Source organism: Hydra vulgaris, chromosome 01, assembly GCF_038396675.1.
Source record: "Hydra vulgaris chromosome 01, alternate assembly HydraT2T_AEP".
NCBI lineage: Eukaryota > Metazoa > Cnidaria > Hydrozoa > Anthoathecata > Hydridae > Hydra > Hydra vulgaris.
In genome coordinates, this window is record NC_088920.1 from 67,944,832 (window position 1) to 67,969,288 (window position 24,457).

At 25.7% G+C, this 24,457-nt stretch overlaps 2 protein-coding genes across 2 annotated transcripts; both read right to left on the reverse strand.

The window, feature by feature from the left end:
• Positions 1-1,989: 1,989 nt before the first annotated feature.
• LOC100210163 (metabotropic glutamate receptor 3) lies at positions 1,990-12,955 on the reverse strand. The gene is made up of 3 exons (XM_065789009.1): positions 11,421-12,955; positions 7,328-8,236; positions 1,990-2,308 (listed from the first exon to the last, which is right to left on the reverse strand). Exons 1-3 carry the CDS (start codon positions 12,883-12,885, stop codon positions 2,226-2,228), a joined length of 2,457 nt encoding a protein of 818 aa, XP_065645081.1. The 5' UTR covers positions 12,886-12,955; the 3' UTR covers positions 1,990-2,225.
• Positions 12,956-15,112: 2,157 nt separating this feature from the next.
• LOC100213694 (uncharacterized) lies at positions 15,113-16,858 on the reverse strand. The gene has a single exon (XM_065789010.1). The coding sequence runs from the start codon at positions 16,771-16,773 to the stop codon at positions 15,220-15,222; it is 1,554 nt and encodes a 517-aa protein (XP_065645082.1). The 5' UTR covers positions 16,774-16,858; the 3' UTR covers positions 15,113-15,219.
• Between the last annotated feature and the right edge of the window lie 7,599 nt (positions 16,859-24,457).

The window sequence follows — 24,457 nt, forward strand, 5'->3', positions numbered from 1 at the left end:
GCATACACATCAAGAAAAATTATACCATAACATCATCACTATTATGTATCTTATTGTATTTTATAATAGCATCTCCATTATAATATCATCTTTATTATATAGCATATTAATCTTTTTTGAATGACATTTTTCACAAAAAGTTTACTTATATAATACAAAAGGTCTTGAGCAAAAGTGCATGGTCAAAGGGACAACTGATTGTCCTACAATAGTTATGACAAATATAAACTAATTTTTGTATTTGTTTATTTATAAAAAATATTTGATAAATGATTTTAAGTTAGTAAATTTTTTTGATTTTAAGTTGATTATTGCATTTTGTAATTGTGAACTTCTTTTAATTTGATTTAATGCTTGCTTTGTAGACTGTTTTCATTAAACTTGGTTTTGTACAAATAAGCCTATACAAACTACAAATTATAATTCTTTCATCTAAAATAGACATTCATTCGAACAGATTTTATAACTTGCTACTTAACTTTGTTTATTTTTATGCCATCAAAATGAACGCAAGTATAATTTTCTGGTGCAATTTAACTTATAATTTTATTCTATTTTTCTCCTTGTCCTATAATTGATCTCCATATGTCTGACTTGGAGATTTATTGTCAATACATTTTTTATATTTTAAGATTTAAAAAGCTTTAAGACTCAGTTATCTCAGAACAAAAATCTTTTAAACCAAGCAGCCTTGGTTTAAAAGATTTTTGTTTGCAAGTTTAGGATTGAAAGAGAGTTTCAGAAAAAATAAAAATTAATTAGTCACCTTGATTGCAGTGGCTATGAAGCCTAGGGGAGGTGAATTTAATTTGAATAAAATTCCATATATTTTGAATATAAGAAACTTATATTAGGGAATAAAATTCCCTAATATAAGTTTCTTATATTCAAGACCAAATCAAATGCTTTAATTACTAGTGATAACAAAAGTCATTAAATACAAAGCAAATATCTATTTATACTTGAATAGTTTTTCCTTAACATACTTTTTTTGGCAGTAGCCAACTTTGTTATTTCTTTTTCTGCCAAAATAATGTGACCGCTAATAATTATTATACAATTATAATATTACTTAAAAATGCAAAACAATTGTTCATTGCAATAATCACATAGGTGGTTACATAAATATCAACCAATAGGAAAATATCTTTAATGCTTTACTTAAATGCTTTGTTGAAATCATGTGAAATTTAATCATTATTATTTTAGTGTTACAATATAACTTGCTAAACATGCACAAATATAATTTTTAATATAAGACACCAAGTCTGACTGATTGTTATAAGACAGCAAGTCTGAATTGCTACAGGTTTGAAGATGTGTAAGATAACTGTACATAATTCAACATATCAAGTTAACGAATGGCATCAATACAGGAAAATTTTATAAGACCAAGTATTACCACTTTAATAACTGACATAACATGTCGTCTAGCTGTGAAAGACATACAGATTCCAAGCCAACAAATTCTTACTCAACTGCCTAGTGGAAATAATAGTGCCTGCACAATTTTTAGAAGTCAATTTTTGGAACCCTTAGAATTTAAACGCTCAATCGAATCATACCAAATTAAAGCTATGTTTTTTTTAAAAAAAATATTCATCATCATTCATAATGCAATTTATGTTCATGCCCTGTGGTCAGGCAAGTCACCAGATCTAAACCCCATCAAAAACTTTTAGGTAAAAATAAAAGCAGAAGTTTCTTTACAAGCAACTTAACAGATCTGAAAAAATAGTCATGAAAGTGTGCATAAAATAACAAATATTCTGTTGTCTTTTTGTGTAATATTGTCATTTGTTGTCTTAATGCCACAAAGAATAAAGATTATTCTAAAAGTTTGAGCCCACAAAAAGTACTAAAACAAGTTTTATACTGTGACTTATTTATTATTTCTTGCTAGAAATATTGCATGGTCAGATAATTTTGGTGATAACTGTATATAAACAAATAGTAACATATGTATTCTACAAAATAGAGTACTCAATGTTTCTTTTTTTTTTTACAAATTGTTTAAAATTTTCTACATTTTTATATACAATTTTTTCCAGAAATACAAATAAGATAATGAAAATATAACAACAAAAATATAAAATGCATAATTAAATGCTATATATATTTACAACATTTTTTTTATGATTAAATAAAAAACTTGAAAATGTAAATGAAAAACAATTTTACAAAATATATTAAAAATATCATATATAATTCTTAAGGTAATAGTTCTAAAGTACATCTGACGATAACTGTGTTGTTAATGTTACACGTGATATCTGATCAGAAGTAGATGAAGAACCTTGTTGAGAAGCTGTAATAAAAACATGTTTGTGTGTTATATACTGTATATAAATACATTGTTTAAAAATATATAAATACAATATAAATACATTATTTAAAATTATAGTAAACCATTAAATAATGCATAAATACTTATAATAATAATAATAACAATGATAATATATATTATATATATATATTATATATATATATATATATACATATATATATATATATATATATATATATATATATATATATATATATATATATGTATATATATATATATATATATATATATATATATATATATATATATATATATATATATATATATATATATGTATATATATATATAAATATGTATATATATATATATATAAATTATGTTAGTGTATTCTACAAACAGAGTGCTCAATGTTCTAAAAGAACAGAGCAATAATAAATTAGTAAAAACACTTATCCAATTTTTGATTACTTCAACACTGTGTTTCACCATCAGTTGGTTCATCAGGAAGAATATATATATATATATATATATATATATATATATATATATATATATATATATATATATATATATATATATATATATACATATATATATATATATTTATTTATATATATACATATATATATATATGTATATATATATATATATATATATATATATATATATATATATATATATATATATATATATATATATATATATATATATATATGTAAATTATGTTAGTGCATTTTACAAATAGAGTGCTCAATGTTCTTAAAGAACAGAGCAATAATAAATTAGTAAAAAACACTTATAAAAGTTATAAAAGATAAAAGTTAGATAAGTATTTTTTACTAATTTATATATATATATATATATATATATATATATATATATATATATATATATATATATATATATATATATATATATATATGTATATATATATATATATATATATATATATATATATATATATATATATATATATATATATATATATATACATATATATATATTAAGGACTCGAGAGTAATCATGCTATTCTCTTACTTAAATTTTTATTTCGTACTTCTTCATCAGATTCACCCTATCACTGAGATCAATCAGATCAACCTTGTACTTAAAGATTCACCCAATCATCAAATCATCCTACCATCGCACTTCTTGCTGCTACCTTAAGGTTGGAATACTTTTTGTGATTGTTTTAATGACGATTCTAGGGCTGATATCTTTAATCTTTCTGTTGTAACTTTCTTTAATTTTATCTCATGGTTTTAAGCAGACATGGAAACTTTTACTCCACCTCATTGGCTTCAGGTCATCCTTCATTTACTTTTATAAAATAGATGAAGGTAAAAAAAATTTTACTGGTAAAAAACTCCCTTCATTATTCCCTAAACTATTTAGCAAGTGTAATTAAATCTTGTTTTTGTGGATAGAGGAAAAGGGCATCCGCGATTTCTATTTTTAAAAAACTCTGTTGACCACTCTGACTCCTCTTAACCATTGCCCAATCTTCTTACTATTATAAAGTCTTTTGAACCTTTAATCAACAAACTTCTAATGATATATCAAAGTCATTTGATAAAATTTGGCATGCTGGTTATCTCAATAAACTTTCTTCATAAAGTGTATCTGGGAAAGTTTTTAAAATAACTCTATCATTCTTTTCTAACTGCATTTTAAAAGTTGTGCTCGATTGACAATACTCTCCTTTATTTCCATTAACTACTATGATACAACAAAGTTTAATCCTAGGTCCTGTGTTGTTCCTTATCTATATTAATATATATATATATATATATATATATATATATATATATATATATATATATATATATATATATATATATATATATATATATATATATATATATATATATATATATTACAGATGATGTGAAAACATCATCACAAGTGTGTAAACACACCAGCCTTGAAAGATAATATTGATCTGCTGAGAAGGCGAGCTGGTGTGTTTACACACCTTTGGTATCACATCACGCTGATGAGCCCTCACATTGTGTGACCCACTGTCTTGGTTAGACAATGATACTCTGTATTATTATATACACCAATTTTCTGTACTAGTCAATAAAAAAAACATTTTAATTGTTTATGATAAGCTACTTTAAATTTAAAAGCATTTTTCTAAAAGAGATAAGTTCGTTTTTTTTAAAGTTAAGCTTTTTTAACATTCAGATTGTTTATTGAAAAATGTAAATATGTAAGTATGGATATAAAAATTTATTATCATTATTTTCATTTTTAACACAATCTGGATCAGAATTAAAACCACCAGCTGTTAAAAAAAAAAACACTATACCATTTGCAGATAAATTAGAAACATAAAATGTTTAATTAAAAATTTTATAAAAGCTTAACTATATTATATAAGAAGTTAATTAAAAGTTAAATGTATAAAAATATATCATTGATATATTTTTATACATTTACTTTTATGCCATCAAATCATCGTTTTTAATTTGATAAAAATCTCTGAGCAGGAGAGCTTTTTTTAGATTATTTCAACTGCTAAGCTAGATATTAACCATAAAACATAAAAATTAAAACATTGAAAAAAAATTTTAGTTAACAGGCAAATAAAAAAACAGTTGAATGTTTTTAATCTAATAATATAAAAATATTAATTTTATATATATATATATATATGTGTATATATATATATATATATATATATATATATGTGTGTGTATATATATATTTATATATATATATATATATATATATATATATATATATATATATATATATATATATATATATATATATATATACATACATGTGTGTGTATATAATGATTTTTTATTTAATGATATGATTTATTAAACTTTGATACCTATATTTTTTGGGTTAATATAAGATTGTCATAATGTTTCATATGATGTTATTTCTCAAATATATACAATTTTAAGTAATTTCTTTAACTGAAGTTTTTTATGTCATCTTTAACGGCTCTAACATCTTTTTCTGTCATTGCTCAAAGTTTTTCAACTAATACTATAATCTTTCCTATCAGGTATACTGATAGGAAGGATGGTAGACCTATCAGGTATACTGACCCTTAATCTCTGTCTAAGATCATTGTTTCTTTTTTTATCTTTTCTCGTCACATCTGTGATATACAGATCCATATGATTATCATCTTTTCTGTCTTTCCAAAAATCCTGGATATCGTCAACTTTTATTGTCTGTTTCACTGCCATAGATCACTTAAAAGTTGTACAATATTCACATTACACTGTGAATGGTGTACAACCTTTTTTTCAATTTTCAACAGTTTCAAACCTCTCGCTTTTAGATAAGAAGATGATTCTACAAACTTGGCCAAAGCATACTTCTTATTCTTAATGCCACTTATGATAGCACCAGCTAATCCAATAGTATCTTCAACGCAACAAAACATACCAACACACTATCTTTCCTCCACTATTTCAATCCATTTCTTCTACAAGTTGAAAATTGTATAAGTTTAAACCTGTCTGAGTTAAAACATATGCAGTATATGCAGTAGTGGTGTAGTGGTAGAGCGCTCACCTCATAAGCAAGAAGTTTCAAGTTCGATTCCCACCACATCCCTGGTAGTATCATACTCAACTTGTTTTTCCGTGCAACAGCTTTGTTCGCCAAGGTTCATGTATTAGAGTTATAGATTTGAGAAAAGGTTGTAACCACAAATAAAGTAGCCTCCTTGATTATAGTGGCCTTCATGGCCTTGGAAGGTAAATTAAAAAAAAAAAAAACTTGTCTAAGTTAAATAAAATAACAGTGAATTAAGGAGTAAATTACAGAAAAATAGGAAAATTAAAGGCTTTTTTTTCTTATAATATTTTGCAGAATTAAAACTGTATTACACCATTTACAAAATTTTCTGTTAACCAGTTTTATGCATTGTTACAAAATAAAATCATTCAACTTATCAATAGTAGAGTTGTAAAACATGAGACAAAATTTAGTAGACTGGCTTATAACCAAAAAAAAAATGATTTAACAGATTCCAAATAACTAACTGATATTTCTAATGATAGATCAGAACTACAATTTATTGCAAAAAGCATATTTATTGCAAAGCATAAATTTTATAGAACCTGATATAGAACCTGACATTTTTTAATTATGGATAAGAAAAAAAGAAAGTATTAGAAAAAAAATTAGTTAAGGGTAACATAAGACAACATAGAAAAGTAAACGCATAAAGTAAAAAAGTAAATTTTTTTTTGTAAACATTATTATATTATTTAAAGTAAACATTTATATATTCATATTAATATTAAGTGACATATATATTAATGAAGATTTTACTTCAGACGAAGAGGAAAAACCTTCAAAAGGAAAACCTTTCAGTTATTTTAGGAGGCTTCAACAAGTTGATTTTATATCATAAAAAAAACATGAAATATGTTTTAAAATTTCTTAAAAGTATCATTCATTTTAAATTACATTTAAGTGTATTCACAGTATGTTTGTGAATACACTTTAATGATTTCTTCTAAAAATTAAAGTAAAACAAATAAAATGTGAATAGTGCCAAAAATAATAAATATAATCTTTACTTTCACTTATAAAAAAACGTAACTTTAATTTTAATTGGATCGTTTAGAAGCCAATGTGATTAAGTCCACTTTTGAAAATTTTTCAAGTTTTGGTAATTTTTAATAGAACAATTATATATGTTAGAATAAATAATACACATTAGAATAAGTAATTTATATTAGAATAAATAATATATGTTAGAACAAATAATATACGTTAGAATGAATAATACACGTTAAAATAAATAATGATAAAAAATCTTCTGATTATTTTTATGATAATTTTTAATTTCAATATTTTCAAAATCAAAGGTTTTCTTCATTTTTATTTATAGACTTATAATCAGTTATTGACTTATACTTCGTTTTTATTTATAGACTTATAATCACATCGGCTTCTTACCTGCTCAATAAGTAATTTATTATTTTGAATAATTCAAAAATTTGATAAACATCTTAAAAAATTAATAAAAACTATAAAAATTTAATAAAAACCTACAGTTTCCATTATCAGCATATAAATAGCTAGAGAAAGAACGTCCTCTTTGATTTCTTCTTGTGAGTATGAAGTAAACTTTTGGACCAAATATTGTTGCAAGAATACTTGTAGCATGCAATGGAATATTCATACTTAATGTAATCATTTGTACAACCTTATCATCTCTTGTTATGTATGCAGGAATAAAACAAACCCATAATATAATTGAAGCGTACATAAGGAAGCCAATATACTTTGCTTCATTAAAACTTAAGGGAACTTTTCTTGTTCGAAATGCATATACAGTACAAACAAAAATTAAAATAAAATTGTAAATAAAGCTTGCAAGAAAGTCAGAGTCTGAAAAACTGCATATAATTATCATACCACCATTATAAGAAACGGATTCTAGTGGTTTATCTTTTCCAGTCTGATAGAATTGTACAAAGGAAATTACCAACTGAAATAAAATGACGGATGAAAGGTAGAAAAATTGAGATGTTGCAATAGGAATAACAGTTCCTTTTTTAGATGTTTTGTTATTATACAGTGAACTGGCAAACCAAAAAGCTTTTAAAAGTAATGATCCATAACATATGCAAAAACTAAGACTAATACCAAACTTTTGAATATAACAAATATACTTTGTTTGATCTGCTATCATAAAATATGTCAAAACATAACACAAAAGTATACCAAACAACAATGAAAATGACAATTCAGGAACAGAAGATATAACAACATCTGTTCTACGATAGTAAACAAAAATTAGAGATACAAATACAGTTGTAACAACCCCAATACTTGCTAAAACAGATATTATAATGACTAAAGTTCTTGAAATAAATTTGATAGATATTGGAATACAACTTTGAGCCTGATCCGAGAGTGTTTGATTAGTTGGACATTCTTCACAAACCTCATTTTTTCCTAATAACAGAAAAAGAAAATGCTATACTCATTAACAGAATTATTTTTACTCATTTTAATTTAATTTCAAGTTTTTCTTACAATTTCTTAAGAAAAAAATTTAAAAAAAATAAATAATGAAATGGAATCTTATAGAACTAAACTATAAACTAATAAAAAAAACTAATAAGATTGTTAAAATTTGCCAAGTTGGTAAGGATTATTTCATCAATTTGATTTTAAACTTAAAAAACCAACATTAAATACAATTTAGCAAACAAATAATACAGAGTCAACTTAAACAATGATACAGCCCAATGATGGGGAAACTATGATCTGGATGCAAACTCTAGCCTGTCATCTATTTTATAATAATGATATTCCAATTTTTCTTGGAAACCATATATCCAACTTCTGATCTTTCTTGGAAACCATATATCAAATCCATTGCCCTTTCTCTTTTAGACAAGGTGCAAAAATGCATTGTAAATGTTGTTGGATCTGCTATTGCAGCCAACCTTCAACCATTGTCACATAGTAATGTTGCTTTCTCTTTTTTATAAATATTATGATCTTGTTTTCTTGATTCAAATAATTTGCAATCCTTTAAGTTGTCTGTTAATCGTTATCTTATCTTTTCCAGCAATTGCTTGCAGCCTTGTTGGAAGTGAAGATGATTGAAAAAAGTTTAAAAAAAAACAGCAAATGGAAAAAAAAAAAATTAAAAACTCAATTTTTTAATATGCATTTAAAAATTTGAAAATTGTTGCAAATCTTTATTTAAATATAATGCCTCTGGCTAGGAAGCAGATATAACAGATTATAACAGATGGAGCTCCAAAAATGGTACAAATTTCTAAATTTATTGAGATTTTTAATTAAAACTACCATGAGAACACTATTGTTTTTCTACATTGGATAATACATTATGAATTATAAATGTGGCCATATTGTATTAGCAAAGTTCTTTGTAAATAAAGAAAAGTTCTTTGACTTATCCTTAAGAGTAGCAATCCATGTATTGGTAATCAGAAGGGGAAGACTTCCCTTTATTAATGACGTTGTTAACGATTTTCAAAAAGTCTTTAAAATTTAATTTTTGAGATAAAATATTAAATTCTAGTAAGTTGTTTGTCTGAAAATGATTTCAGCTAACCATAACCTTATAATAGTCAGAGCATTCAAACCTGATTTCACAACAAATAGGTGAATTGATACATAATTATATGTTAGTTATGCAACTATTAGAGTCTTTATGAATTAATGAAACAGCTGATGATGAAAGATAAAAGAACCAAATTTAAATTAGTCTCACAAAGAGCAAGTACATCTGATGAACTTTGCAATATATTGGATTCAACAGATGAAAATTTATTTTAAAGACCAAAAACATTTGTAAAGGCTAGATGAAAACAATTTGATGGTAATGATGGTTTGTCTTGAATAATATTTTAAGGTATTTATATTACTGTATAACATTCTAAGCAATGTGCAACTTTCTTATTTCTGCTACTCAACCTTAAACCAGAAAAAATGAGTCTTAAGCGTCAACAAATGTTGTACTGGATTAAATGTTACCATTAGCAGGGTGATCATGACAACTTAATCCTGACCTGGCTTAAATTTACTGCAACCAATTGCTATATTTTAAAAAACTACTGCAACATATTACTGGTTATATACATATCAAGTTAAAAACAAGGAACTAAAAGCACCTTTTATCGTTGCTTTAAAAGATATACATGAAAGAAAGAAAGTTTTAAAGTCTTTAAAAGTTTTAAAAGATGATAACTTGTTTTCAAAAGTATATATAAATCCTGACCTTACTGAAGCAAAATGGCATAAACCAAAACTCTTAAGAGAAGAATGTCACCAGATGAACACTGAAAGAAAACAAAGAAATGAAAATAATTATTATTTCAGCATCAGATATGATCAAGTATTGAAAATCACTGTATAGCAACTACCAAAAAACTATATGAGTAACAAAATCGATTATCATAAATTAACGGATAGGAACAAAAAAATTACCAATAAAATATTTTTAAAAAAAATTAAAATAATATTAAAATTAAATTAAAGTCAAAATCAATTGAGCCAATAAACATATCTGAAACTAACTTATTTAGAAAAAATGACATAAAAGAAAATTTTCAATCATGTTGGTATTCAAATACTACATCATTAAATTGTAAATACAATGAAATTATTTCTGAAATAGTTACATCTTACCCACAGATACTTTTTTTTAATGAAGCATGGTTTAATGTTTTGTCAATAAGTAATGTTTCCGGTTACAATATATTCTGCAAAGATCGAGTAGGTACACGAGGAGGGTGAGTATGCATATATGTCAAAGAAAATATTAAATCAATTACAGTTTCTGATAAAATGTTAAATGATGACAACTTAGAGCAAATGTGGACATCATTGCATATTGGAAATAAAAAGATACTTTGTGGATGCATTTATAGACTAGGTACAATTGACTATAAATCTAAAAATAATAAATTCAATTAAAAGAAGTTACAATCTATTGATAAAAAAAAGTATTCCGGCCTATTGATATGTGGAGATTTTAACTACTTTTCTATTAAATGGAATAAAGAAAATATCAGCTAACTAACTAATAGTTCAGATACAAAACGTAATTTTTAAACGTAAAAGCCTTTTAACTTTTCAAATTAATGAATTTAAATCAACAAAAGAATAATTGAATTGAATTATTTTAATATAATTGATTTGAATTATTTGAATATAATTGCCGTATCTGTACTCTGTACAGATACGGCAATTATATTCCTATATGCTGAATAGCTACGACTGGCATCTAGAATTTAAAAATTTAAATGCTAATGTTTTATACAACAAATTTGTCAATATTTACAATAAAGGACTTTTTTATTTCATTCTAACATTTACAAAGGAAATAGTTAAAACTAAAGCGCCTTGGATGAACTCTAATTTTAAAAAGTTAATTACGTTTATGTCATGACCAGGGCATCATAAGTGATATATTAAATAAAAAATTTAAAAATTTATCATTTATAAAATATAATAATATTAATGCTAATTTTTATTAACATGATTTTTTTTTTTTTTTTTTTTTTTTTTATTTGTTTTTTTTAACTTTTTAAAATTTTAAAACCTAAATTTAACTAACTTAAAAACCTTTTAGAAAAAGTTAAAAATTTTTATGGTGTACCTATTTTATTTGGTGGACATGTTTCACAAGTAAAACAACATGACGGTGTTCCGACCACTTTTCTTGCATTATAGGCGCAACGTTCTGAACAATTAGACTTAAATGGTAGAACAATTTGAGAACCATTAATAATTAATCTATCATGAAATGTACCAATTTTAACATATTGATCATTTTGAATCTGCATAATTTCATAACCATTAAAGGTATAACCAAACTCATTAAACTGTGTATAACCAAAAGATCCATTATAAAAGTTATTTGTTAGTTTATTTAAGATTGAAGATCCATTACTAAGTACATCACTATTCAAATCATTATTAGAATTATTTAACGCTTTATTAAAAGCATATGCAAATGCATAAACAGCGTCTATAACATATGATATCTTACTGTCAAATATAATATTACTTAAATCACAAGTATTCAGTGTAATATTGCAATTAAAACTTTCCTCCCAAATTTCTTTTAACCAATTGTTCTGTTTGTTATTAAGAAAACTTGAACTGTAAAAATACTCTTCAAATTTCTTTTGTTCTGCAACACTTTGGCGTACAATAATAACAGACTTTGCTGCATTAGGGATTTTTGATGTCTGAAGAAAACTTTTGTTTGTGAGCCAAAAATCAAGAGAAAGCCATGAAAAACTTGCATTTAGATAGGAAGCATTTCTTATTATATTGAGAATGTGATTATCAGTGCACAACAAAAGTACAGCTTTTGTATTTTTTGGTTGCTGTAACTTTTCAATTATTGAAGTATAGTTGCTGTTATTATTCACTTTCATTTGCTTTACTATACATAGGTTTTTTCTCTCAGTTAATTGCTGGAGGGTTTCAAACAAACTTTCTCCATAAGGACCTTCAGAATATAAAACAGAAACAGAACTCCATTGAAAATATTCAGCAACAGCAATTATAACTTTTATGGCCTCTGAGTCTGAAGGCACTGTGCGCAAAAAGTAGTTAAACTTTGTCCGATCACTAAGTAATGGACTTGAAGCAGCATAACTAATTTGTGGTATTTGAAACAAACGCAGTAATTTAGCTACTTCTATTGAAGCACTGCTACTAGAAGGACCTATAACGCCTCCAACAGGTTCACTACTGCCACAAATGTTTTGCTTATTTTTAATTTTAACAACATCCAATGCTCCATCTAAAGCTTTAGAATCTTGATTGCATGTATCATATATTTGAGGCTGAATTTTAAAGTTAGGAAATAATGAATCATTTGCATTGATTTCATCAATAGCAAACAACATTGCAACTACTCTATGAACCCCCCGCTCAATATTTATTTTTCCACAAAGTTTTGAACAATTTTTTTCTGAGCATACTGGAAAGAATCCACCAATCAAAACATTTAAAGACTTTTTTTCAATTCCAAAACAACAAATAGGGTTCGATATCATAAAGATAATAAAAAAAAAGCATTGATACTTGCAAATAGATGGCATAACCATGATGGCTTTTCTTTAACAATTTGCTTTCAAAATATCAAACTATAAATAAAAATATGTAAAAAATAATACAGACAGACATAATATAACACAGATTACACTTATGCATTATTAATAACAAAAATATATGACAATAAAACTCCAAGCTGCATGTAAAAAGCCAAACTCTTATTATATATATATATATATATATATATATATATATATATATATATATATATATATATATATATATATATATATATATATATACATACATACATACATTCATACATACATACATACATACATACATACATACATACATACATACATACATACATACATACATACATACATACATACATACATACATACATACATACATTCATACATACATACATACATACATACATACATACATACATACATACATACATACATACATACATACATACATACATACATACATACATACATACATACATACATACATACATACATACATACATACATACATACATACATACATACATATACATTGTTTTACATATATAAGTTTTGCATTATTAGGCATATTACTTCTTATTGCATTAAAAATATTGTAACATAATATAATTGTTATTTATAATTAAGTATTCACTCAGATATAGTTTCATTTAATTTTTTTTTTATTTTAACCATTTTTTTATTTTATTTCTATGTATACAATGTGAACTTAATTCAAAGTTTTATTTATTGATAAAAACAATAAAAATGTTAATAAAAAAACACAACCAGCATTGACAGAGAAATATTTTGTTCAAACATCATATCTGAAAATATTTGCTTAAACTTTTAAAGATTATTTTAATAGTAAATATAATAACTTCCTTTGAAATAAAATGCTAAACAAGCAAATGTATTGATCAGAGCAAGTTATTTGTATTTTGGTCAACATTTAGAAAAATTTTATTTATTTTTGAAGGGAAACATTTCTATATGATTGTTTTTTTTTAATTCACAATAAATTTTTTACTTATAAGACTTTTTTATAGAAAAAATAATTTTTTAAATAATATATATATTTTTTAAACTATTTTACAATTAAAATTTTATAGATTTATTACCTGATATAAAACTTTGTAAGACAAAATTTTAGAAATCATCCACAGCTAGTTTATAATTTGAAATTTTTACTATAATTAAATTAGTTAATTAAAGTTTTTGTAAAGTGATTTTACACTTTACAATAGCTTTACCCTCACAAAGAGGTCATCAAATAAAAATGTTGTTTAAATGTACTGATGAGAAGTTCCTTCTGCATAGATTTGTTTTATATTATGATATTTCTTAATATTTTTTGTTCAAATGAATTTTAAGTATACGTGACTGACTTAAAATTAAGACCCAAAAATACCCTATTGTTACTCTATTATTATTATTTTTTTTTTTTTAAAACACATTATTTTTCAAAAAATTTCAAGTTGAAAAGCTAAAGTGTTTTATAATTATAACAATAATTTTTCTAAATAATAATAAAAATCAAAATAATCAAAATTTTTCAAAAAAAATCTAATTTATAAGTTAAATCTAAAATTATACATTAGTATATATAATCTATATACTAATGTATAATTTTAAAATTTAAATAAAAATCTTTTTCAAAAATTATTATTTAAATTTTAAAATTATTCATTAAAAATTTTAATCATTTTTTAATGCTTTTTTTTTGTACACAATTTTATTTTATTAAATATGTAACTTTTTGAGTTTAGTTTTAGTATTAAAGCACAAGTTGAACAATGCAATCAATATGAGTAAATAGTGCAAACCCAGTGACAAAAAAAAGGACTTAAGAACATTGAGTTATTGAGATTTTGTAGCCATTAGTCATAGAGCTCCTAAAAATTATAGAAACTATCAAAAGTTGTGGAAAGCAAAAAAAGACTTTAGGAATCCTAGAATCAATTATTTTTGAAACAGGAATCAATTACTACTAACTTGCATTAGAATTCCAGCTTTTATAGATTTAAGGACTCCTGTAGTTGTGTGACTTTTACCATAAAGTTTAAAATTTGAATATTCTTCAAAATATGTCCGTTTTTAACTCACAACTTCTTTTCTTGGAGCTCAGTTTGAGCTCCAAGATGTTTTATTTTTAAAGCTTTTTTACTATATTTTAATTTTTATAGTGCTCTACTACATACAAAAAATTAAGAATTATGGTTACCAAAAATCTTGGTCGTCATAAAATCATAATTAAAGAATGTTATTAGATAGTATAATAAGTCGCTATAACAAAAAGTATTACAAAAAATGTATTACAAAATATTATTGGATTTTATAATGATAATTAGAAAATACACTAAAATCAAATTAAAATATAAATATATCTGTAGATGTCAAATGCAGTATTGGCTTAGAGAAGATTTCATGTTCTTTCACATCACTATCTTTGAAGATAGTAAAATCTATATCTGAACATAGTTGGCTATTTTTAGAACTATCAGTAAAAGAGTACTGACAATCTATATCTGAAACAATATCCTCAGCAAAGTTTGTTTTAAAATTGCTTTCTGTCTGAATAAAACTTTCATTGCGCTGACTAAGTAAATTATTATCAGTATTTTCAAATGATTTGTGAAAAACATTTAAAATATCAATTTTATATTCTTGTTTAAACTCTCCTACTGGTGGCATACTTTTCAAGCTAGTCTGTGTTGTTAAAGTCCAAGTCAGAAGGTTTGTACTTTCTTCTTCTATATCTAATTCCTTTTTAAGCTTACTAATTGTTTCTTTTTGAGGTATACTTATTAGAGACTGAACATCAACATTTTGTGATTTTGATAAAAAATTTTGAGTTGATTCAAATAAGTGTAATATTTTAACAACAACTTCTTTTTGAGGAAATTCTCTTTCGCGTACATAACACTTCAGAAGAGAAAAGCTCAATTTTGACGGATGATTCATTAAAAAACCTATTACTTTTGAAGAATAAAACTCTAATTTATAAAGAACAAACAAAATTACAAAAATACTAAGTTCCATATTTTTAGAACAATTGATTACTTCTGAAAAGATTAGCTCTTGAAATTCTGGAAACAAACTCAAATAGGACAATAATGGTTTCCAAAGCAAAACTAATATATTAATAGATTTAAAACATTCTTTAGACCATTCTTCATCCAGAGATGTTATTGGAAGTTGAAAATAACTTGTAGAAATCAAAATTTTCTTAAATACATGTTTTACTATAACTTTCAAATTTCCAGAGTGAACTAATTTAATAAATTCAAAAGACTTTTTAACACATTTAGCTGTGTATTTGCAGAGCTTCTTATTTCTCTTCTTTTTAAAACTTTTTATTGAATTAGTCTTTAAAAATAAAGAAACAAAGTCTGAGTATTCACAAAGTTTCTTATCAACAAATTCCTCTTTTTTTTTTATTTTTAAAAGCGTTTCCTTCCAGTAGTTCTCACTCAACCAAGTTAAAGCAAACATCACACTAGATTTTAGTATATCAGTACCTGGCAAATGTGAATGAGTTGCTTCATGTCGCAAATCAACTATCCAATCAGGTATTTTAATTTGATCTGCAATAACTTGTACAGACTGTGCATAAAGACCTGTTTGCAATTGATCTGTTACTCCATTAACAAAACGAACAATAGCCATTGACATGCTTAATCTCTGTTGATCTTCTGTAATATTCTCCTCATTGGTACCTATATATGATGCTATTAAACTAGCAGTTAACTCAACAGAAATCGGTAAGGTGCCATTGCGTACTCGACTCTTCCATACATTAACCATATTGATTCCTTTCCTTTGTGATTGAATATCAGAAAAACAGTACAATAAAGTACCAACTTCCATCCATTCATCCCATGAATACCATGCAGTTTCTCGATTATCAAACTTGCAATTCATTTTATTTTAAGAGCGTGAAGAAAATCTAGATAATACCAAATAAAATGAATATTAAAGCTAATAATATTTGATATGAATGTTTAACTACCTAATTAAAAACAAAAAATAATAAAAATTATTGTATAAATAATATAATCTTTGTTTTATATTAATCTGTATTATTTATTTCTTTTCTTTATTTTCTTAGAAATTTTAAGAAAATAAATTTTTAACATTTTAATAGAATGTTAAAATTAAATTAGGTTCAATAATATAAATAAATCCAATATTTAACTTTCTATGTTTCTATTTAATTTAATCTTAGAGTATTTTGATTTTCATTATTAACCGACAACTTTTGCATTTTTAAATTTACATCAAATTAAACCAGGAATTAATGATTTTTTTTAATTTCTTCGACAGCTTTTCCGATCGACTGTATCGGAGCAAGTGTATTATTTTATGGCCGGAGGTAAAATGTGGAATGGTGGAATGAGCAGATACGCAGATATTTTTGCGGTAAATGCGGTAATAAAGTGCGGTAATAAAATGCGGTAATAAAGTACGGGAAATTCCTTCTAATCTTATCCCTGCCCCTCATTGGATGTAGCAGCATTCCTTTGCATGTTTTCCCTATGATTGATTGTACGGAAGCCGCCAAGCCCCTAACCATTTTCCACACTTTATTCTCGCACTTTTACCGTGTAAAATTTGAACCCTACTTTTTTTATTTTTGCAGTTCATATTCTTCTTTACCATAAAACAAAATTTAATTACACAGGCCCGTAGCAACCGGGGGGGGGGACTGAAGAGGCATTCCCCCTCCCCCATCCCCCGTCCAATAATTTTTCAAATAAATAATTTTGAATAAATTGACTGAAAAAATGACTAAAAAAAAAGAAAGGTCCAAAGAACTATTTCGGGGTAGTACTGCTCCCTCCCCCTACCCTAATATTATTACAAACAAGTTTGAAGAACAAAAAAGAACTTTGCTTAAAGAAACAGAAAGGTTATTAAAAGACCAAGAAAAGAACTTCACACAAATAGTGAGTGGAAATATAAAAGTAATTTTCTGATAGATTCGACAAAATAGAAAATGAATTAAATATTAACAAAGTGAATATGCAAAATATTGAAAAAGACGTAAACGATGTGAAAGAAAGTCTCAACTTTCAAGAAGAAAAAATAAAGGAAGAGTTTACACAAATAAGGAGGAAATATGATCTTGAATTTAAAAATATAAATAAATAAAATACTGACTTAGAAAACCGCTCTTGTCGTAACAACATTAGAGACGATAGTCTAAAAGATTCGCCTGAAGAAAGTTGGAGTGAGAAAGTTGTGAGAATCTGTGAATGCGAAATTGTGGAACGAGCGCATTGAATTAGGTCGTATAAAGAAGACAAAACACCAAGAACTATCGAGTGAAACTACTGAGTACCAAGAAAATAAAATTTTAAGTTAAGTTAAAAACCTAAAAGGAAGTGGAATATATATAAATGAACACTTTGCTAAAGAGAAAGAAACTTTGGGAAGAAGTTAAAATTCTTCGCAACCAAGGTAAATAGGCAACGATTAAATTTAATAAAGTTTTTTGTAGCGAATTTAGAAAATAAGAAAATTTTTGCGTGTAATTAAGAAAAAGTTAATTTTCTTTAGGGCAAACTGACCAATTAATGGCCACATCTTTTTTAAAAGGCACTATGCAGACAGTAATTTTGTCAGATTTAATTTTTCTTTGCTATATTTAATAATGGAAATTCTTTCAATTTATTTTGAGTAATAGTAACCAAAATATTAAAAAAAAAAACATAAACAATTTATTTGAACTTAAACTTTGAATAAACACCAATTAATGGCCGGGTTGACTAATTAAGAGCCAGTTGGCTTTTTATTAGAAAATTACTTTGTCACAGGTTAAAATGTTGTGAAAATAATTTAATTTCCATAAGATTTAAATGAAATAAAAAAGATTTTAAAATAAAATAATGAAATAGTTAAATATTGATTATTAACTGTTACACATCAAATTTTATAAATTTATTAAACGGTATAATTACTCAATAAAAACTAACTTAGACATAAGTACCCCCTCCAACAATGGGCAAAATAACTTAAAAAGAAAATAAATTATTTTTATAACTGTATCTATAAAACTGTATATTGATTCAAAGAATTTTATTGATCAAAACTCAAGAAATACATAAAAAAGTATTAACAAAATTTGATAAAAAATATTAACTTGTTCACTTATTAATAACAAAATCAATATGTTTTGATTGCTTTTTTATTTTTCTATCCTGTTGTTTTTTTATTTCTCTATCACATCCCTACATTATGCGGCCATAAATTGGGCGATGTGAGTGGTGCTATACAAAGCTTTTCAAAATTCTAAAACTTATCATTGTAGCTTAAGTGTTTAAAAGATAAATATGTGACTTAAATTTTAAAATAAACCTACTTAAATAACTGAACCTAAAAAAATGCATCATAAAAACTATTTTAAATATGTTTAAAAAATCCAAAACCGGCTATTTTCCTCCCTAAAAAAAACGATATCTTTAACATAATATAAATATTCTATTTATAAACTATAGCCAAAAATATATATTGCATATTATTTATAGTACAAATAGCTGAAGAAAAAATCCAAATATTTGATCAACCTGTTTAAAAAATCTTTGAAAACAGCCCTCAAAAAAGCGGCTCTTAATACGACGTGGCCACTAGTAGGTCAGTTTGCCCTACTTAAGGCTAAATAAACAATAGATTACGAAACGCGACACTTTAATGTTTTTAAATCGGCTTATAACTTTTTACTTAATAACTCTTACGACTCATTTGCATTTTTTTAATGAAAATAATTTTAACTCGCGGTTTTTTGAATTAGGAACTTTTAAAATGAATTCAAATCATTAAATAATAACTTTACGGTAATACAAATATAAGAAGTATAATTAACAATATTGACAAACTAAAACATTTTCTTGTAGAATAAAATCATTTGTTCAGTATTATAAGCTTAACAGAAAATTAGTGTTCTGACGAATCATCCAGAATAAATTCAAACCTATTAATTCCGAACTACAAACTAATATCTTATGAGCAAAAAGTTCAAAAAGGAGGAGCGGGAATTATGACATATATTCATAATGATCTGACAACTAAAATTAGAGACGATCTTTCGGTTTTTGATGCCGATGGTGAGATCTTTACAATTGAAATAATAAACCAAAAATTAAAAAAAATACTGATGCCCACCTGATACAAACCACCTGAAGGTGATATAAAAGGATTTTGAAATTGTCGAAAATAAATATTTCTAAAAACCAACAAAGAGCACAAAATATTATTCTGTATTGGAGACATAAACTGCCTACAGTACAATGATGATGCTGTAAACAAAATTTTTTTTGACGATATGTTTCAATACTACATCTTTCCTATAATAAACAAACCCACTCGGGTAACATCAAATTCAATCACTGCAATAGACAACATATTAACTAGTTCATTTTATGATTCTTCATTAAAAGCAGGTGTAATCAAAACGCATATATCCGATCACTTTCCAATATACTTTTCCTTTTTTCAAGATACAAAAAATAATAACTCCAAAATCAAAGTCTTTAAACGAAAATTTAATAATTTTACTATTTAACAGTTTACTACTCACTATCGGTAGTGAGGTGGGATAAGATTTATCAAGAATGCAACATACGTACGCTCATAGGGGGGAGGGGGAGGGGGAAGGTCTTCAAAAAGCGTACGAAAGCGTATGGGGGAGGGTTCAATTTAAAAGTACGTACTTTGATTTTCTAATTTATCACAATTAACCAGCTAATCAGTAGAAAAGTTACATTCTGACTAAAGGTTCTAGTTTGCCAACATAAAAAGATGAATGTTATATGGAGTAGAGGGTATAGTTTCCCTCTATGCACACACATGTATGGGCGCCCTCAGAATTTTTAGATGTTCCAGATAGGACACTTTCACACATCGTGCAAACTCCTAACTTAAGTTTGTTTTCAATATTACTGATCTCGCGTAAGACTCGTATTTTACTTACTAAAGAGGGGTGCCTGAAAAAAACGTCCGCCTTAAGGGGGGTCAAATTTCAAAATTTTAGGCGTACGTACTTTATGGACGACCCCTTATAGAACAACAATTAAAAGTAAAATATTTACAACGTCCATGGATTACTAGAGGTATGAAAAACTTGCCTCAAAAATTAAAACTCATTCAAATCATACCTAAGTGATACCCAGAGCAAACTAAAATACAAAGAACTTTTTTTATTTTATTTTATTTATTTTTTTTGTTCTTTTTATTACATTATAAATAAGCATTTCGTTACAATATTTAAAATACAAATATATAATAATAAAAACATATATATATATATATATATATATATATATATATATATATATATATATATTTATATATATATATATATATATATATATATATATATATATATATATATATATATATATATATAATAACCGTTATTAAATAATAAAAGAACGCAGGAACTCGTAGAAGACCATACGGTCTTGTCGTCGAGTACCGCTAAGAAATGATCGTGTTAAAATTTATAAGATATTTACAAGATAAAAAATAAGTTACCGAAGTAAGAAACTTAAAATATTCCGTTACAAATACAAGATACATTATTATATATTACAGTTGTTAATGATGCATATATAATTTTTATAAATCAATAGTTAAATAGGGGGTAAAAAGGAAGATCACTAAAAAAAAAAAAATATATCAAAAGTATATTGTTACATCTTCAATTGTAAAAATGAGTTCTTTAAGCTTTCGTTTAAAAGAAAAGTAGTTACTTTGATGAATAAAATCCTTAGTAAAATTTTTTAAAACTATTTTAAAATATATGAGACGTGCTACATGCTTCTGCTGACAATAAAGAGGTTTAAGTTTAATTTTCTTTGCACTACCCCAAGCAATGTTTGCATAGTTTATGTGATAATGAATAAATGAGTGATATAATTGTACTAAAGTACGTTTATTTAAAACATTTCTTGCTTTGTACAATATTCCTATACTTTTTGAAATTTTACTTGATAAGTTTTTAATGTGACTTTTCCATGTAAGATTTTCATCTATACAAACACCTAGAAAGTTGGTTACTGTTACTTGTTTAATTTGTATATTGTCAATAACAAGATGAGGCATGTTAATTGGCAGTTTATGTTTTTTGATAAGAGAATGGAAAAGAACCCATTTAGTTTAATCAATGTTAAGAGATAATTTGTTAGTCTTAAACCAGTCAGATATTTTGATTAACTCGATGTTCAAGCAACTAAATAAAGTAGGAATGCTTTTGTGTGACATAAATAAATTGGTGTCATCAGCAAACATAATTGTTATTAAATCCGAGGCTTTGTATAAATCATTAATACAAATAAGGAAAAGAAGAGGTCCTAATATGGATCCTTGAGGAACTCCACATGTAATATTTAACAAATTTGATGATAATGTTTCATCGGCGTAAACAAATTGTTTGCGATTAGTTAAATAACTTTTTAACAATTTTAAAACATTGCCTGTTATACCACAACATTTTAATTTTAGAAAAAACAGAGAGGATAGAAATAAGACGATAGTGTTTAACATTAGTTTTTTCTCCTTCTTTAAATATAGGAATAATTTTTGCTATTTTTAAATCATCAGGAAAAACTCCCTGATTAATAGAGCATTTAAAAATTTGGAAAAGTATGTCTTTTAAAACGTCAAAAGAGTTTATAATAACGTTCCCATTGACATCATCCGGACCAACTGCTTTATTTGATTTTAACAATTTATAAGCACTTTCAAACTCTTCAAAAGACAAATCAAAAAAATTCAGATACGAGTTTAGAGGGTCATATGTTGCCTTAAATGATTTTTTAGGGTTTGGAATTATTTCGGCTAGGTTTTGTCCTACAGATACAAAATATTTATTAAATTCGGAAGCAATTGTTTTTTGATCAAGAATAAAATTATCATCTAGGGGAAAGGCGCCTATGATGGCATACTTAACTTTGAAGCTTCATTATTCAGTATCCTGAAGACCAATAATAAAAGTTTTGATATGGATACATTCCTTGTTACATCTAGAACAATAATTACCTTGGGAGTTTTCATCAGTTTTATTTTTTTATATAAGTTATTCTTAATGTAAAAAAATGCACAAGTATGCCATCATAGGCAACCACTGCTCCTATGATGGCATAGGGGAGGATGGGGCTAGTTAGGATCGAGAGTAACTTAATGATTTCATTTAACCTTAGAGTTTTCCCTTAGAAAAGTCAGAAATTACTCGAAACCATCCTAATTTACCATTTCATGCTACACACCAGCATTGTAAAATTTTGCGCATGCGCATAGGATATATTGCGTTTTACGTATATTTTTGACCAAAAAATTTGTTAGAGCATCGCTTTCTTTTAACTTTACTTAAAAATAAGTTTTTCTTATAAAAAAAAAAAGGTTTTCCCAACTCGTCAATATTTCAACACCCCCAACTCGTCAGTATGCCATCATGGGTAAAAGTCATCATTTTCATTAAAACAAGCTGTGTCTGCTTTGTTCAAAAGATAAAATTAAAGTAACTATTGCACTAAATGCACAAAACTTGAATATAAAATGCATGAAAATTTCATTTCTGCCCAGTTAATAGTAAAATCACAATCTTAAATATATGAAGGAAATAAAACTACAACAGCACATCCCAAAATCGATTTTTGTTGATTATAAAAACAATATTTGTGCACAAGGGACGTTTTTTCACTAAAACTAATGTAAAGTCAGTATAGTCATGTAGGTCTAATCATTTTTTTATCAAAACCAGTTTTAATAGAAATATGACCGGTATGCCATCATAGGCGCTATGCCATCATAGGCGCCTTTCCCCTACTTTAATAACTGAGGCAAAGATTACGATGTTTTTTTTAGTGTTACCCGTAATTTCATTTATTAGTTGCCAAGTGCGTTTAGAGTTTAATTTGTATTTTTCAAGTAAATTAGTGTAGTATATTAATTATAATTTATACAAAATACTTATGCGTATCACTGCATGTATATTGTTTAACCACTTTTGATTAAATATAAAAATGAAATAGATTTTATATAACCATTTAAAGAGGTACTCGATGATAAGTCTTCATTGACTTCTACGAGTTTTCCTTCACAACAACATGTATATATCTCAGGGGCGGATCCAGGATTTTTATTGACTGTAGCAAAAATGTCATAAATATTTTTTTGTCTAAAAAAAAAGTCCTCGCTTTTCACATTTGCCGACAGTACGAAAAGTCCAAGTTTGCCAACTGTTTGCCAACATTTCGTTAAAAAGTTTTCGTTAAACTGAATACTTTTTAACGAAATGATAGTTTACTTTTTTTTTATGACTTTTAATCATGACTAAAACCCTAAACGAACCCTTATCCTCAGTCGATGTATTTAAATTTAGTTTTTGGTACTCCTATTGCCAGTCAATGAATTTATGCCAAATAATACACAAAACATTATCATATAAATTTATCTATATATTTAAATTAACAAAATCTTTGTAGTTGTTAAAATGTTTTGGTCTGCAAAAAAATTGGAGGTTGATATTTGAAAATGAAACGACAAATTTAATCTAAATTTGTCGTTTAATTTTAAACTAACCTTACCTTATGAAATATCTAAAAAT